At 45.8% G+C, this 16326-nt stretch overlaps 1 protein-coding gene and 1 long non-coding RNA gene across 4 annotated transcripts in view; both read right to left on the bottom strand.

Annotated features, from left to right (window-relative positions):
* LOC131925161 (zinc finger protein 226-like) overlaps positions 1-5192 on the bottom strand; it is a 25090-nt gene extending 19898 nt beyond the window's left edge. Inside the window, exons 1-2 of one of the 3 annotated variants that reach the window (XM_059280471.1) lie at positions 5071-5192; positions 1977-2103 (exon numbers count right to left, since the gene is read on the bottom strand). In XM_059280471.1, coding sequence (XP_059136454.1) covers positions 1977-2103; positions 5071-5085 — 142 coding nt within the window. In that variant the 5' untranslated portion in view covers positions 5086-5192. The remainder of the gene's footprint in view (positions 1-1976; positions 2104-5070) is intronic. The other 2 variants (XM_059280447.1, XM_059280454.1) reach the window with 2 other exon arrangements.
* Positions 5193-5399: 207 nt separating this feature from the next.
* LOC131925338 (uncharacterized) lies at positions 5400-8108 on the bottom strand. Its single transcript, XR_009383224.1, has 3 exons — positions 8006-8108; positions 5948-6061; positions 5400-5839 (listed from the first exon to the last, which is right to left on the bottom strand). It is a non-coding gene; the product is annotated as an uncharacterized LOC131925338 (long non-coding RNA).
* Between the last annotated feature and the right edge of the window lie 8218 nt (positions 8109-16326).

The raw sequence follows: 16326 nt of genomic DNA, 5'->3' as shown, positions 1-16326 counted from the left end.
ACACACAACACATACAACACACACAACACACACAACACACATACACACACACACACAAACACCACACACAACACACACACAACACATACAACACACACATACACACACACACACACACACACAACCACCCACCAGTGTGTTTTCCAAACTTCTTGTTTTGCTCTATTTTAGTTTTTGAGACGACAGTTTCACACTGTGCCCCACTAGTCTCAAACTCATAGTAATCCTCCTGCCTCTGCCCTGCTTTCTAATACTCTAGTTGTGTCATAACAAAAGAAATACGTTTAGTGCAAAAAAACACCAAAGAGGCAGACATTAGCATAAGTTATTAGAACGGTTCCGTTTTCAGCAGGACTGGTGGTGCAGGCCTGTAATCCCAGCATTTGGGAGGCTAAGGCAGGAGGGTTACAGGTTCAAAGCCTGCCTGGGAAACTACGTGAAAGGCCAGCCTGGCTGTGTTAGGGAGACCTTGCCCAGATAAAAAGTGACAACAGTATTAGGGATATATCCTCATGCCAGAGTGCTTTCTTGTGTAAAGACGCTAGAATCAATTCTACTAACACACACACACACACACACACACACACACACACGTGCGCGTGTGTGTTTTCCTCTTACAATCTCTCACACTATTTCTGGCAACAGGCTATTGTTTTAGCTGCAAAGAGAAGTTACCACCAAGGGCTCTGATTATTGCCCACCCTTTTTGGGACAGGGTCTCAATGTGTAATCCTGGCTATCTTGGAACTCGCTCTGTAGACCAGGCTAGCCTCAAACTCACAGAGATCTGTCTTCTTGCTGTGGGATACCTTTCTGTACACTGTGAATATGTGTTGCTCTGACTGGTTGATAAATAAAGCTGCATTGGCCTGTGGCAGGGCAGGGTAAGGTTAGGCGGTACATTCGAACTAGAGATGAGATGAAGGATGGAGTTGGGGGAGACGCCAGCCCACTGCCGAAGGAACATGCCAGCAGACCAGTAATGCCACGGCCATGTGGCAACAAATAGATGAACAGAAATGGGTTGAATTAAGGTGGAAGAACTAGCTACCAAGAAGCCTGACCCACAGGCCATACAGTCTGTAAGTAATATAAGCCTCTGTGTGTTTACTTGGGACTAAGCGGCTGCAGGGTGCCAGAGGGAGAAATGTGTCCCTGCTGCAGGGCTGGGCAGGACCAGAGAAACCCTCCGTTTATATCTTCTCTGCCTCTAGAGTGCTGGGATCAAAGGTTTGTGACACAACATTTGCCTTTTCTACCCTATTATTTATCTCATTAAAAATGGTTCATAAAGGGCCAGCAGGATGGCTTTGAGGAGAAAGGCACCTGCTGCCAACCTGAAGACCTCAGTCCCCAGGACTCACATGGTATAAAAAGAGAATCAACTCCCACAAGTGGTCCTCTGGCTTTCCTACGCATGCTACGGCACATGTGCACCCGCATACAAACACGCACACATACACACACAGCACATCTCTTTTAATTTAAGGTGTATTATTTTACGTGTATGAGTGTTTTGCCTGCATGTATATCTGTGCACCATGTGCATGTCTAGTGCTTGTGTGGGTGAGATGAAGGAGTCAGGTCTCTGTGGGACTGGAATTACAGGTGACTGTGAGCTGCCATGTGGGTGCTGGGAACCAAACCCAGGTTCTCTGCAGGAGCGGCCAGTGCTCTTAACCCTGAGCCATCTCTCTAGCCCCACAAAGTAATTTTTTAATGTAAAAAAAATTGTTTATATATTCACTACATGTGTGGAGGCGATTACCACTAGAGAAGGCACAGAAACACAGCATCACGCTGCCCACCTGTGGTCCATGTACAAAACACTCATTAGCCGGGGGAGAAACACTAGAAAAACCCAGCTTTGTATCCCACAATGATTCAAAATCTTGAGACCCCTTAAAGAGCTGCATGCAGAGCCAGGGCCACAGAGACATCGTGGGAGCTACCCTCTGCTACACAACCGTCCTCACCCACTGAGAGCAGCATCCGGAAGTTCTCCAGCATCACGTCATGGTACAGCTTCCTCTGGGCAGCGTCCAGCAGCCCCAGCTCCTCCTCACTGAAGACCACGGCCACATCCTTGAATGTTACTGCCTCCTACAATACCAAACACATGCCCCCTAAATCTTGCAACAAAGGGCAGCTGAGGCTGGGATGGGGCAGTGTGGTGGTATTGTGTTCCCCAAAATATTGTGCACACTAATAAACTTATCTGGGGTCAGAGACAGAACAGCCACTAAATACAAAGGCTAGAAAATGGTGGCACTCACACCTTTAATCCTAGCATTCCAGAGGCAGAAATCCCTCTGGATCTCTGTGAGTTCAAGGCCACATTGGAAACAGCCAGGCATGGTGACACACGCCTTTAATCCCAGGGAGTGATGGCAAAAACAGAAAGATATATAAGGTGTGGAGACCAGAAACTAGAAGCTTTTAGCTGGTTAAGCTTTTAGGCTTTGGAGCAGCACAGTTCAGCTGAGACCCATTTGGATGAGGACTCAGAGGCATCCAGTCTGAGGAAACAGGATCAGCTGAGGAACTGGCAAGGTGAGGTGGCTGTGGCTTGTTCTGTATCTCTGATCTTCTAGCATTCACCCCAATACCTGGCTTCAGGTTTGATTTTATTAATAAGACCTTCTAAGATTCCTGCTACATCACAGAGTCATGGAGTACCTGCCTGGCATCCACAAAGTCCTTCCTGTGTCCCACCCGCAGCACCACAGACATTGGGGGTGGGTACAATGCCCCATGCCAGTACATGGGAGGCTGAGACAGGAGGGTGACTTGTCAGTTGGAAGTCATACTGAGTTCCAGGACAGGATGGAACCCTGTTCCATCCTAACAAAAAGACCACTTTTTACATAGAGTTCAACTGTCCATTTTCTTATACGTTAAAACTGCAACATCAACAAATACGCAATTTTAAAATTATAATGTATGAGGCTGACTTTCTTCTCATTTTTTTTCCTGCTGTGGAATAGTCCTTCTGTACACTGTGAATATGTATTACTCTCATTGGTTAATAAAAAGGTGACAGGCCAGTAGCCAGATAGGAAGTATAGGTAGGACAGCCAGACACAGAGGACTCTGGGAGGAGGAAGAGTGCAGTCAGGAGAGACACCAGTCGGCCGCTGAGCAAGCAGGGCACATAGAAAATGAGGTAACAATCCATGAGCCATGTGGTGAGGCACAGATAAGAAATATGGGTTAAGTGTAAGAGTTAGCTAGTAACAAGCCTGAGCTATCGGCCGAACATTTATAAGTAATACTAAGCCTATGTGTCAGTTATTTGGGAGCAGGTGATTGGGCCAGAAAAACTCCACCTACATTTTTGTATTGTATTCTTTCCCTCAAATCCATATAAAGACCCGTGGTTCTTTATGCCATAGGCAACAGTGAACCCATACAAAAACCTGGGCTAGCGAGAGGCAGCTCAGTGGGTGAAGGCATTTGCCATCCAGCCAGGCATCCTAAGTTAACTTCCTGGGAGCCACATCGTAGGAGAGAACTGACTCCTACAGTTGTTCTCTGACCTCCACATGTGTGCTGTGGCATGCACGTGAGTACACTCATGTACTCAAAACAGATGTTAAAAAAATCCTAATACAAATCAGTGAAAAACAACTTGATATCTGTATTTACTTTGTGATTAGGTGTTTTTTTTTTTTTTTTTTTTGAGACAGGGTTTCTCTGTGTTGCTTTGGAGCCTGTCTTGGATCTCGCTCTACAGACCAGGAGGCTGGCCTCAAACTCACAGAGATCTGCCTGCCTCTGCCTCCCGAGTACAAGGATTAAAGGCATGTGCCACCATGCCTAGCTGTAAAATAATATATTTTCATATATTTACTAACTATGTTTATTTCCTCTCTGTGGTTTTGTTGTTGTTGTTGTTGGTTTTTCAAGACAGGATTTCTCTGTGTAACGGCCCTGGCTGTCCTGGAACTCGCTCTGTAGACCATACTGGCCTTGAACCACAGAGATCCGTCTGGCTCTGCCTCCTGAGTGCTGGGGACTCAAGGTGTGTGCCACCAGGCTCTGCTCCTCTCCGTATTTTAGAATTTTCTTTTGAAACAGGATCTTGTAGCTTAGGCTGGCCTCAAATTTGATGTAGCCAAGGATGACCCTCCACTACTCTAAGCCTCCTGCCTCTACTTCCCGAGTGTTGGGATCACAAGTGTGTGACACCATGACTGGTGTGTGTGGTGCTGGGGATTGAACCCGGGGCCTTACGCATGCAAGGCAAGCACTCTCTCCATCGGGCTAGGTCCCTAGCCCCATGTTCAGCTGGCTCTCTTCGGCACTTTGTCTGTCCTTCTAGTTAACCAGTGTGATAGCTTACGGCTATGTGAAATTCTATCGACAACGTTAAGCTCAGTGGGTGTTGGTTCTGCACAGCTGGGGATCAAAGCCAGGGCACTGAACATTCGAGGCAAGTGCTCTGCCCAAGCTCATTTCCAGCCCGTATTGCCATTCCTTAGCATCCACGTGGTGGACATTCTCCCTCTCATTGTTGTCTAGCTCTGTGTACAGCAGTGTCCCAACCTGAATGATGCTGTCATGGGCTTTTCTAGTTTGTGACTGTTCATCCAATCATATTGTATTTTTATTATTTTTTAAAAACACCTTTATTATTTCTGATTATGTGTATGTGGGCCGGGCATGTGCATGTGAGTGCAAGTGTCCTCAGAGGCCAAAAGAGGGCATCAGAGTCCAGGGAGCTGGTTACAGGCTGTTGTGAGTCACTCGAGACAGGTGCTGGGATCCAAACTTGGGTGCCCTGGAAGAGCAGCCAGTGCTTTTGACCACTGAGCCCTTCTTTATTATTTTATTCATCCCATTATAAAGTGATAAAAGTTAAAGTGACACTAAAACACATGGTGACTAACATCTGGCATCCGAGGGCTTCTCAAATGTCCTCTGACCTCCACATGCACACCACAGTGGCACAGTGCACCTGTCTACAGCCACGCCCACACAACAAATAAACCAATAAATGTAAGAGAGAGAATTTAAAAAAAACAAAACAAAACAAAAAAAAAACATAGAACAGTCAGCACAACTCACCTTGAACTTGATCATCCTGTCCTCCCGGGGAACAGCTGCATCTTAGGAAGGGGTAACGATGGGAGAGAAAAAAAGCCATGACCATCTGGCCAGGGTCTGACTAGCTCCCACGGCAGCGTGCTATGCATGACAATTGTGTGCTTCCTGGGGAGGCTGATGCAGACAGCGCTCACCCTGCAGCCGAGAGCCCCTGGCCAGGAGCGACCCGCCCGGTACAGAACCGACAGTCTCCTCTCGGCCTTTCATACCGGCATGGTGGAGAAGGGCTGGCCAGCTGGGGCTCTAGGAATCAGGCTGTGCCCTGGGCCAGCTCCTCAAAGACACGAGGTTTTGCAAACTCACCAAACTGAGGGGAGAGCCATGGAAGATGTTGCCCCGGAAACAGAGACAACTGAATAAAGTCCCTGCCTCTGGGAAACGTATGCATTTTGATAATCAACATAATTAAACTTAACTACAGGAAAATCATCTTTGCCAGGCAGAAACAACAACTTGGCTTGATGTTACTCATCTACAGTTCTGGCACTCAGGAGAGACTGAGGTAGGAGGACTGCTATCAGTTCAAGTTGGCATGGATTACACAGGGAGACCCTATCTCAAAAGTCACCATAAAGAGCTAGAAACGTGCTATTGTTTGGCACACCAGGGGCCCCGAGTAGCCCATGCACGCTGGCACACTGCTCCACGAAGGTTCCTCACACATACCTGCAGAGAAGCTGCTGCTGTGTAACCTCGGTCCCAACACCTAAACCGCTGTGCACATCCTCAGCTACAAAGGGGACAGAAACAGAGTCGGTCCTACGATTATGACGGGGAGGAAATGAACACACACAGGCAGCACCGTGACGAGGTACCTGGTATCTTAGGGCCTCCTTACCAACAAAGATGTCAGCTGTTGCACCCGTGAACACGTGAGGTCAGAGGCAGGTGGGGTCCCTGAACCCAGCTTCATCGGGCATCCAGCATGCCAAGGCTCGCCTCACTGTTGTTTCTGATGACGACAATAGATGGACAGGAGTCACGGAGAGGGAGCGGGAGGGAGCGGGAGGGATCGCTGACTGACAGGGCCGAGAGGGGTCAGAGGGGCAGGAGCTGCTCCGAGGCAATCTAAGCGGCAGTCAGCACTCTCATCTGAAGGCACCAGGATGAGTCGCAGTCCCAACCAGCCATCACCTTGACTATGGATGGACAGACAGCCCACAAGATAGGAACAGTTAGCGATGACAGAGAAGGGACACCCCGTAACAAATCAGGGGTCCCCTGGGGCAATGCTAGCCATTAACTACGTATCAAGCCACTTTTAGTGATCTGAGTCAAAACCAGGATAGGGAGACACAGCACGGCTGCTTAATTATGTACACATTTGCCCTGACTCTTCCTTATTTATTTAATTACAGTAATTTAGAGCAACTGTTCTCAACCTGTGGGTCATGACTCTGTGTGCTGTGGGATGTCTTTCTGTACGCTGTGAATATGGTTTATTACCATTGGTTAATAAACAGACTGCTTTGGCCTATAGCAAGGCAGGATAGAGTAAGGTGGGAAATCCAAGCAGAGAGACAGGGAGAAAGAGGGCGGAGTCGAGCACATGCCAGCCATCCAGCCACCCAAGGAGCAACACGCCAGCAGAGCATTAACACCATGGCCATGTGGCAATACACAGATTAACAGAAATGGGTTGATTTAAGATGTAAGAGCTAGCTAGTAATAAGCCTGAGCCACATGTCAAACAGTCTGTAATTAATATTAAGCCTCTGAGTCAATTATTTGGGAAGCGGCTGCAGGACCAGGGTGGGACAGAAAAGCCTCCATCAAGAATCCTGTGTATCAGATATTTACATTATGATTCATAATAGTTGCAAGATTACAGTTACAAAGTAGAGACGAAATAATTTTATGGTTAGGGGTCACCACAACACGAGGGACCGTATTAAAGGGTCGCAGCAACAGGAAGCTGAGAACCGCTGACCTAGGGTGTGTGTGCAGGGCACAGGTGTGGCCACCACAAGATCATCTGCTGCAAGAGTTGGCTCTCTCCTTCCAGCGCCATCTTGCAGGGCCCTGTTCCCCTATTTCACCTAAAGTTCAGGTCAGTACCATGAAGTCAGACCAGGGGCTCACTGGACCCCAATGCAGCAACTTTGGTTCAGTCTCTTCTCTATTCATCACCACTACTTCTGTCTTTGGTTGGACTGGACAGGCGACTGAGCCTAGACTACTGGGGTTTCCTAAGGACTGTGGCCCTAAATCTCTGGTTATTATTCCAGGCAATCCTATGTCTTGATGAGAATATATCCAGAAAGCTATGGACCTGGGCTGTGTAAGTCCCGGGCCAACCTTGAAGCCCTAATTTATCCACCCTATCTCAAGCCCTTCATCACTAAAATAAGAAAAATAAGCACGGCGTGGTGACATGCATCTTCAATCCCATCACTCAGGAAGGAGAGTTGGGTAACTCTCTGAGTTCGAGGCCAGCCTGGCCTACATAGGGGGTCCCAGGACAGCCAGGGCTACACAGAGAAACCCTGCTTCAAAAAAAGATATTGCCTAAAAGCAAACGAACCAAATCACACTGGCAACACATGTAACTCCCTCACCAAGGGGCCCAAATGCAGCAGACACTGCTCAGTGTCTGGAGCCCTGTTCAGTGAAGTCCAGTTCGGCGGCTCTCTTCCCTCGCGCGGTCTCTCTGTCTCTCTTTCTCTCTCTCCTAATAAAGCTCTAGAAAGGTAACCATGGCTCGTCATTCTTCCGACACCTCAACATCCTGAGCTCTTTCGTGGGCGTGGCCGCCGCTCTGCGGGAGGGAGGGAGGCTCGCTGGCCGCCCTGCGCTCCCGCCCCACCAGCCTGCAGCCGACTCCCCTACCGCCGCCCCTGCAAACCTCCAGATCCAGGGGGTCAGTCGAGGAAGGGGCGGGAGAGAGGAGACTCACCCGAGAACACGGGGAGCGGATGCTAACTGAAACCACCACTTCCCAGACCGCTTCGCATCAGCCCGCTCTGCCAAACCACGTGCAACAATCAGAGAACTTAAACTACACTTCCCAGAATGCTCCACGACCGCCGGCCTCGGCAGAGGAGCGCCCAGGGACAGAGACTCCGGACTACACTTCCCAGAAGCCTCCGCGTCAGCCCGCCCACGTACAAGCGGGCGGGACACTGTGGAACAGCTGACCTACACTTCCGGTAATGGGCGAGGAAACCCGATCGTGGACTCACTCTATGGAGTGTGGCAACTCTGTGGAGTGTGTGCGTGCCACGCAGGTATTTCTATAGCCTTCCGCGGAAATTCTTATTTGATCTGCGAGACACTGGTCCGCACTATGTAACCCAGGCTGAGCTCACGGTGGTCCTCCTGTCTCAGCCTTACCCATTCTCCAGTGCCGGGCTAACTGGCGTGTGCCAGGCTGCCTTTGAAGTTGACACGACCCACAGGATCCCGGAGGAAAAGTTATAGTCTTCACCTCACGGGCGGTAATTTGGCCCTAACGTTGCCCTTATATACCTGAGTCCTAAAGGAAAATAGTCCCACACAGCACATCGGGCAGTTTGGTTTGGGAAAGCTAACCAGTGAGGAGATAGAATCTTCAAGGAATTACCGGGGAAGAGGATAATGGTTTGTGCAATGTGATACTATGATACTAAAACGGATAAAGAATAAGCAAGGCAGAATGTATGTAAATAAGGACTAATGTACACTTCTGCAGGTACAAAAGGGTATATTTTATTTTGAAGGGCTTTTATAGTTTTTTCTAATTGTCCAGATCTTTTACCTACATTTACTGGAATCTCCGTCTTTTCCCCTCAACATTTGTGTATTATATATCCCTAAAATTATTTTCTGTTTTCTTTTTAATTTTTTACAATGAAAAAATGTTGAAATGTTTTGTTTTGTTTTGTTTTTTGTTTTGTTTTGTTTTGTTTTGTTTTTTTGTTTTGTTTTTTTGGTTTTTCGAGACAGGGTTTCTCTGTGTAGCTTTGCGCCTTTCCTGGAACTCACTTGGTAGCCCAGGTTGACCTCGAACTCAGAGATCCGCCTGGCTCTGCCTCCCGAGTGCTGGGATTAAAGGCGTGAAATGTTATTTTTTAAAAAAAAACTACTTAGACCACACACACACACACACACCAGGCCAAGCATGGTAGCACAGGCCTTTAATTCTAGTTAGAAATTCCAGGCTGGTCACTGGAATTAGAAGCTAGAAGCTAGTCTTTTCTGTAGAGTGAGGCCCTGTCTCTAAAGGGGGAGTGGGGTACATGTTCTATGACCAGTCAGGCAGTAAAAGTCCAACACTTACTTGTCCCATGTGGCTTTTGGTAGCAAAAATTCTTTTAGATTGAAAAAAAAAGATGCCAGGCATATCTCTTGAATTTGAGGCCAGCCTGGGCTATATATTGAGTTCCAGGCCAGCCCAGGCTACATAGTGAGACCCTGTCTCTAAAAGAAAAAACAACCTTATTTTAAAGTCACTTGTTCTATCCAGCCAATTTTGTAAGCATGGTCTTCCTCAAATATCAGAAATATTCTTATTTATAGGAAACCTGAAATTGTGTTAAGCCAGAACCAGAGGTGACGTGAAAGTATTTGACCAAAACCTGCACTGTACCTCCTTCACGTCCAGACAGATCTGCCCACCACATCACAGCAGCACGTGCCCCAGCCTCCTCCTAACCCTTCTGCTGGGCTGCCCTTTCCAAAGCACAAGCACACTGATGATTCATATTCTCAGTCTCCCTCCCCCTCCCCTTTCTCTCCCCCCTGTCTCCTGAATCTTCTAGTTTCAATTCACAGGATGAAACTTTTTTTTTTTTTAATTATCCCAAAGGACCACCGTCAAAAGTTTTTTTCATCCAAACCAAATCTCGGAGTATATGTGTGGCACAGTGGAGATGCTGTAACAGGCACACAAAGCAGCCAGAAAAAGAATTTTCACATGATAGGATTGTCCACGGGGAAAATCCCAAGAAACCCATAAAGAGCTGCTTCAACCATCAAGGAGGCCAAGACTGCAGCATACAAGCCTAATATAAAACAGGCCACTGGAGTTTGACAGATGAGCAGTGAACAACTGGAATCTGATGTTAGAAAAATAATACTTAATTTAGCACAAAAAAAGTGTGGGATACTTGTGCAAAAACTGAATAAAATATGTGCCAAATCTCTATGCTGAGAACTGCACATCTCTGTTGCAAGAAACCCAGAGTCCTGGGCAGCCATATCAATTGCTGCAACAGTTGATGTTGCTAAGATGGCAACGTTCTGGTCCCAAACAAAACCAGAGTTTACTGGTTAAAAAAAACAAACAAACCACAAAGCTGATTCTAAAGGTTCCTGAAAATCAAACTAATGAAAAAACCAGTGAGCGGAGCCAGAGACAAAAGCAGAGGCCAAACCACAGATCTGAGAAGATGGCTGGGCTGCCCCCATGCATCATGAAGGAAACCCAGTATGTGCTGGCAGAACCAGTACCAGGCAGTAAAGCAGAACCAGATGAAAGCAAGTCCATTCTTTTCACGTAGTCATTGCTGGGCCCAGGATTCCCCTCTGGGGGAGGGACGTTTAAACTCGAACTGTCAGCACCTAAAGAATGCTTTGCTGGGCGGTGGTGGCGCACGCCTTTAATCCCAGCACTCAGGAGGCAGAGCCAGGTGGATCTCTGTGAGTTCGAGGCCAGCCTGGACTACCAAGTGAGTTTCAGGAAAGGCGCAAAACTACACAGAGAAACCCTGTCTCGAAAAACAAAACAAAACAAAACAAAACAAAAAAAGAATGCTTCATGACCAATATTTGTCATCCTAAGGCAGCCGAATTAGGAAGAATATGTTTAGATATTGTAGCATGAATCTTAGAAGGTCTTATTAATAAAATCAAACCTGGAGCCGGGTATTGGGGTGAATGCTGGAAGATCAGAGAAGCAGAACAAGCCACAGCTACCTCACCTCACAAGTTCCTCAGCTGGTCCTGTTTCCTCAGACTGGATGCCTCTGAGTCCTCATCCAGAATGAATCTCAACTAAACTGTGCTGCTCGAAAGCCTGAAAGCTTAACCAGCCAAATGCTTCTAGTTTTTGGTCTTCACGCCTTATATACCTTTCTGCTTTCTGCTATCACTCCCTGGGATTAAAGGCTGCTTTCTGGGATTAAAGGTGTGAGTCACCATGCCTGGCTGTTTCCAATGTGGCCTTGAACTCACAGAGATCCAGAGGGATTTCTGCCTCTGGAATGCTAGGATTAAAGGCATGTGCTACCACTACCTATCCTCTATGTTTAATATTGTGGCTGTTCTGTCTCTGACCCCAGATAAGTTTATTAGTGTGCACAATATTTTGGGGAACACAAAACCACCACAAGATATTTTGAAAGGTAAGTGGTCCCCCGCACTGCAGATCCGTACAGTTCTGCTATTGATCCAGGCTTTGTTTAATGCTCTGAATCCAGATGACCCATTAGCAAATGATGTATGTTGTGGAGTAGAATATTTGTTTAAATAGGTAAAGATGTGTTACATGTGTTTTGTTGAAGAACAATTGTTTAACTATGTAAAGATGTGTTGCTGTTTCATCTTGCCTGTCTAAGGCACCTGATTGGTCTAATAAAAAGCTGAATGGACAATAGCTAGGCGGTAGAGGGATAGGCAGGGCTGGCAGGCAGAGAGAATAAGTAGGAGGAATCTAGGCTCACAAGAGAATGAGGGAGAAAGAGAGGGCAGACACCCAAGGCCAGCCAGCCAAAGCAGCCACCAACCAGCCAGACATGGAGGATGCAGGAAAGTAGGACATACAGAATGAAAGAAAGGTTAAAAAGTCCCAGGCAAAACATAATAGAAGAGAAATAGGTTAATACAAGTTATAAGAACTAGTGGGACAAGCCTAAACTAAAGCCAAGCATTCATAACTAATAAGAAGTCTCTATGTCATGATTTGGGGGCCGGCAGGCCAAGACAGCCTGCTACATTTGGGGCCCAATGTGGGGCACATATTTCTACATAGGGCCTGAGAAAGCTGGGGGAAAAAAGAAAAAACAAACAAACAAACCAACAACCCAACATGGCTTCCTAGTGGCCTGGTGCTCGTACATACGGAGGGGCAGCTCTGCCGTACAGCGAGCACTTGAGCAGCTGGCACATTACATGGAAACCACAAGCTAAGTTAAAACGCCTGCCACATTGCGGGCACCAACTTCCTAGAACGGGGTGATTAAAGGCAGCTCCTGCTTAAAAGCAGCTCTCAGCCAGGCCCAGTGGGTGTAAAATTTGGCTCTCACAGACCCAAGTGGGGCAGAGCCAGCTGCCAGCACTAAGCCACTTATGTGGCTGCATTCCTGCTCCAGAGAGCAGCACCTAGCCCTAGTCCATCCTTTGTTCAGCCCACACCTTTTGTTTCTCTTATCGCCCTAAGGGAATCTTGTCTGAGAGTCTCCCAAGGATACAAAGGCCTATGCAAAACTTGGAATGTAACTGAAGTTTTTCTGTGTCCCACCTGGTCCGCAGCCGCTCAGAAGTAAATACACAGATTAAAAATAATTAAAACTGCTTGGTCATTAGCTCAGGCCTACCACTGACTAGCTCTTACACTTAAATTCAGCCCGTTTCTGTTCATCTATATGTTGCCACATGTTCTGTGGCTTTACCTGTGTGCCATTACAGCCCTGGACAGTGGGCTGGTGTCTCCTGACTCAGCCTTCCACTTCCCAGAATTCTCCTTGTCTGTTTATCCTGCCTATACTTCCTGCCTGGCTACTGGCCAATCAACTTTTTATTTATCAACCAATCAGAACAGCACATATTCACAGCACACAGAACATCCCACAGCACTGGAAAACCGTGGTACCTGAGAAACTGAGGAATTTGCACTTGACCTTGTATTTCTGGAAGCTCCTTTCAGGATATTTTGAGCATATGGAAATCCACTTGCTAAAGTGTAAATATTGAGAAAATAAAAATGCCCTGGCCGAAGGGAAAGTGCTTCAGTCTGGAGAGACTGGAACATCCTGCAGCCATAAAAGGTTAAATTCATTCTTTTTTTTTTAATATTTTATGTCTTGAGTGCTCTATGTGTATACTTGCACTCCAGAAGAGGGCAAATCCTGTTATAGATGGTTGTGAGCCACCATGTGGGTGCTAGGAATCGAACTCAGGACCTCTGGAGGAGCAGAGAGTGCTCTTAACCACTGAGCCATCTCTCCAGCCCCTAAATTCATTCTTAAGGTGCCTCTGAGTCTTCCTTCCATGTATCCACGTGAATCCACACACCTATGCTGCAACATTTTCGACACACTTAGCAGTTTAAGGTTTCCCTCACACAGTCAGAAAAGGCTACAGATACAGTAAAGCAGGTCCAAACTGGGGAAAAAACCCTCTAAATAGGTTACAGTGTGTTTAAAAATGTGTGTAGGTGCTTAAGAAAGAAAAGAAAATGGGTATAAACAGTCATAGGGGAAAAAAAAGAAATAGTTTAAAAATAATTAAGTCTGTAATCTGGATCCTCTGTAGTGTTGTGTTGACTTTGAATTTTTTAAAATGCTGATGAGCAACCAACAGCTGCTGAGAGACACTGGACTGTAAGAGGGACTGCTGAATTAAACCAGCCTAGATACTTTAGGGATATCTTAACTTTAAAATGGAATTCAGAAAATATATTCCATTGGGAGAGAGGTTATGCTTTTGTTTCCACAGGAAATGAAAGGCTGTGGATTCCTTCAAGGTTAATAGAGATCGTGTTTGGCCAGGGGAGACCTCCTGAAAATTTGGACTACAGACATACAGAAATAAACCAAGAAAAACTACAAGACAGGTGACTTATGTACTGACCCCTCTGCATGGCAACAGCTCTGAGACTGGACAACAAATGTTACAACTAGTTTTTCCAGGACTTGACCATTATCCTAATTTTCTCAGGGTCCCCTGGAGATGCTGTCACCCCCAGACAACAGGAAGCAGTCTGGAGAACAGAATGCCCACATTCCCAAGAGGTGAGGTGGGTGGTTTTTGGTCATTCAGTGGGTTATGGATGTCTGTCATTGTTTAGGGGGGATATAGGAATATAGGATAAAAAGACAAGTGTTAACCTCAAATATTTTACATTGGTATGGATTTTGGTATATTGATACAAATTTGAAGTTATTTTTGTTATGCTGTGTTGTTTCAACTCATTTGGGGTATTGTGCTTATATAGCTCATTTAAAAATGTAATGTATAATTAAGAAATATAGGTTAGTAGTTAGTCATCTATAATAATCAAACTTGTAGTCATATTAGGTATGTTTTTATAGTTAAACAGATAAATTTTAGATAGATAGGTGATCTTCAAACACTTCAGAGACCTACAGAATACGGCATTTAAGATGTTTCAATAAGCCGGGCGGTGGTGGCACATGCCCACGCCTTTAATCCCAGCACTCAGGAGGCAGAGCCAGGCGGATCTCTGTGAGTTCGAGGCCAGCCTGGGCTACCAAGTGAGTTCCAGGACAGGCGTAAAGCTACACAGAGAAACCCTGTCTCGAAAAACCAAAAAAAAAAAAAAAAAGTTGTTTCGATAACCTAAGGATTTTCATGACAGTGAGACACGTCTGCTCCTGGCAGCACTGATCTACTTCACAAAAGGATGACAGGCATTGAAGAATCTCTATATAGAGTTTGCTTTCAATGTGGCAAAGCTAGCCATTTGGGCAAGAAACTGCCCTTGCCTTGACTGCTGACAGTATACTGTCCCAACTGGGCATGCAGGAGACAAAAGAAAGTGACCGTTGAACTTAGAAGACAAGGCAGGACAGTCCTTCAAAAATCCTGCTTTACAGAAAAGTCTGCCAGATATTCTTCAGGACACACAGGGAAGTGACCGCTGAACTTAGAAGACAAGGCAGGACAGTCCTTCAAAAATCCTGCTTCACAGAAAAGTCTGCCAGATATTCTTTAGGACACACAGGGAAGTGACTGCTGAACTTTACCAAGACAAGGTGGGACAGTCCTTCAATATTCCTGCTTCACAGAAAAGTCTGTCAGGTACTCTAGGCTTGTAGGCTGAAGATGGATGCCCCAACATTGCAAAGGAACGTTGGGTGACTGTCCAGGCAGCCAGCCAGATGTCACTGTCATTTTTATAGTTTTGGAAGTGGCTTGCATTACACTTCCTGTTTGTTCAAGTAATATTATATCCTTCTGGGGTCTTTGATGAAGTTGAATAGATAGTTATATTACAGTTTTCCTTCATTATGATAGAAAATAAATTCAGTACAAAACTTTGGACTCACCAAGATAGAGTAAATAATGGGGTATTTTCTCTGAATTTGCCAAATACAAATACAAAAACTAGATATTGTAAATGTAATTCTTACTTGATAATTGTTCTTTTTATTTATAGTTTTACTGTGTTAAAGTAAAAGCCTTTCCTTTTTTATTTAGACAAAAAGTGGTAAATGTTGTGGAATAGATATGTTTAACTATGTAAAGATTTGTCACGTTTCATTGTGTTTCAGAATAATTGTTTAACTATGTAAAGATGTGTTGCATTTGTTTGTGCTGCATTTGTTTTAACTATGTAAAGATGTGTTGCTGTTTCATCTTGCCTGCCCAAGATACCTGATTGGTCTAATAAAAACCTGAATAGCCAATAGCTAGGCAGAGGAGGGATAGGCAGGGCTGGTGGGCAGAGACAAAGGGGGATAAACAGACAGACAGAGAAGAAACAGGAAAGCAGGATGGACAGTACATAGATGAGGTAAACAAGCCTCAGGTAAACACATAGATTAATAGAAAATGGTTAATTAAAGAAAAAAGCAGGCTGGAGCGATGGCTCAGAGGTTAAGAGCACTGGCTGTTCTTCCAGAGGGCCTGGGTTCAATTCCCAGCACCCACATGGTGGCTCACATCTGTCTGTAACAGTTCCAGGGGATATGGCACCCTCACACAGACATACATGCAGGCAAAAACAAAACAAAACAAAACACCAATGCATATAAAATAAAAATAAATCTTGGCTGGGTGGTGGTGGCGCATGCCTTTAATCCCAGCACTCGGGAGGCTGAGCCAGGCGGATCTCTGTGAGTTCTAGGCCAGCCTGGTCTACAGAGTGAGTTCCAGGAAAGGTGCAAAGCTACACAGAGAAACCTTGTCTCGAAAAACCAAAAAAAAAAGCTATCTAGAAATAAGCCTTAGCTAAGGCTGAGTATTCATAATTAATAAGTCTCCATGTCGTGATTTGGGGGCTGGAAGTCCAAGAAAGCCTGCTATAGATGTGGCCGAGCAGTGGAAGACCAACAA

Source organism: Peromyscus eremicus, chromosome 1 (genome assembly GCF_949786415.1).
Source record: "Peromyscus eremicus chromosome 1, PerEre_H2_v1, whole genome shotgun sequence".
Lineage (NCBI taxonomy): Eukaryota > Metazoa > Chordata > Mammalia > Rodentia > Cricetidae > Peromyscus > Peromyscus eremicus.
Note: the sequence above shows the minus strand (reverse complement) of the source record. Positions and strands in the feature narration are given on the sequence as shown.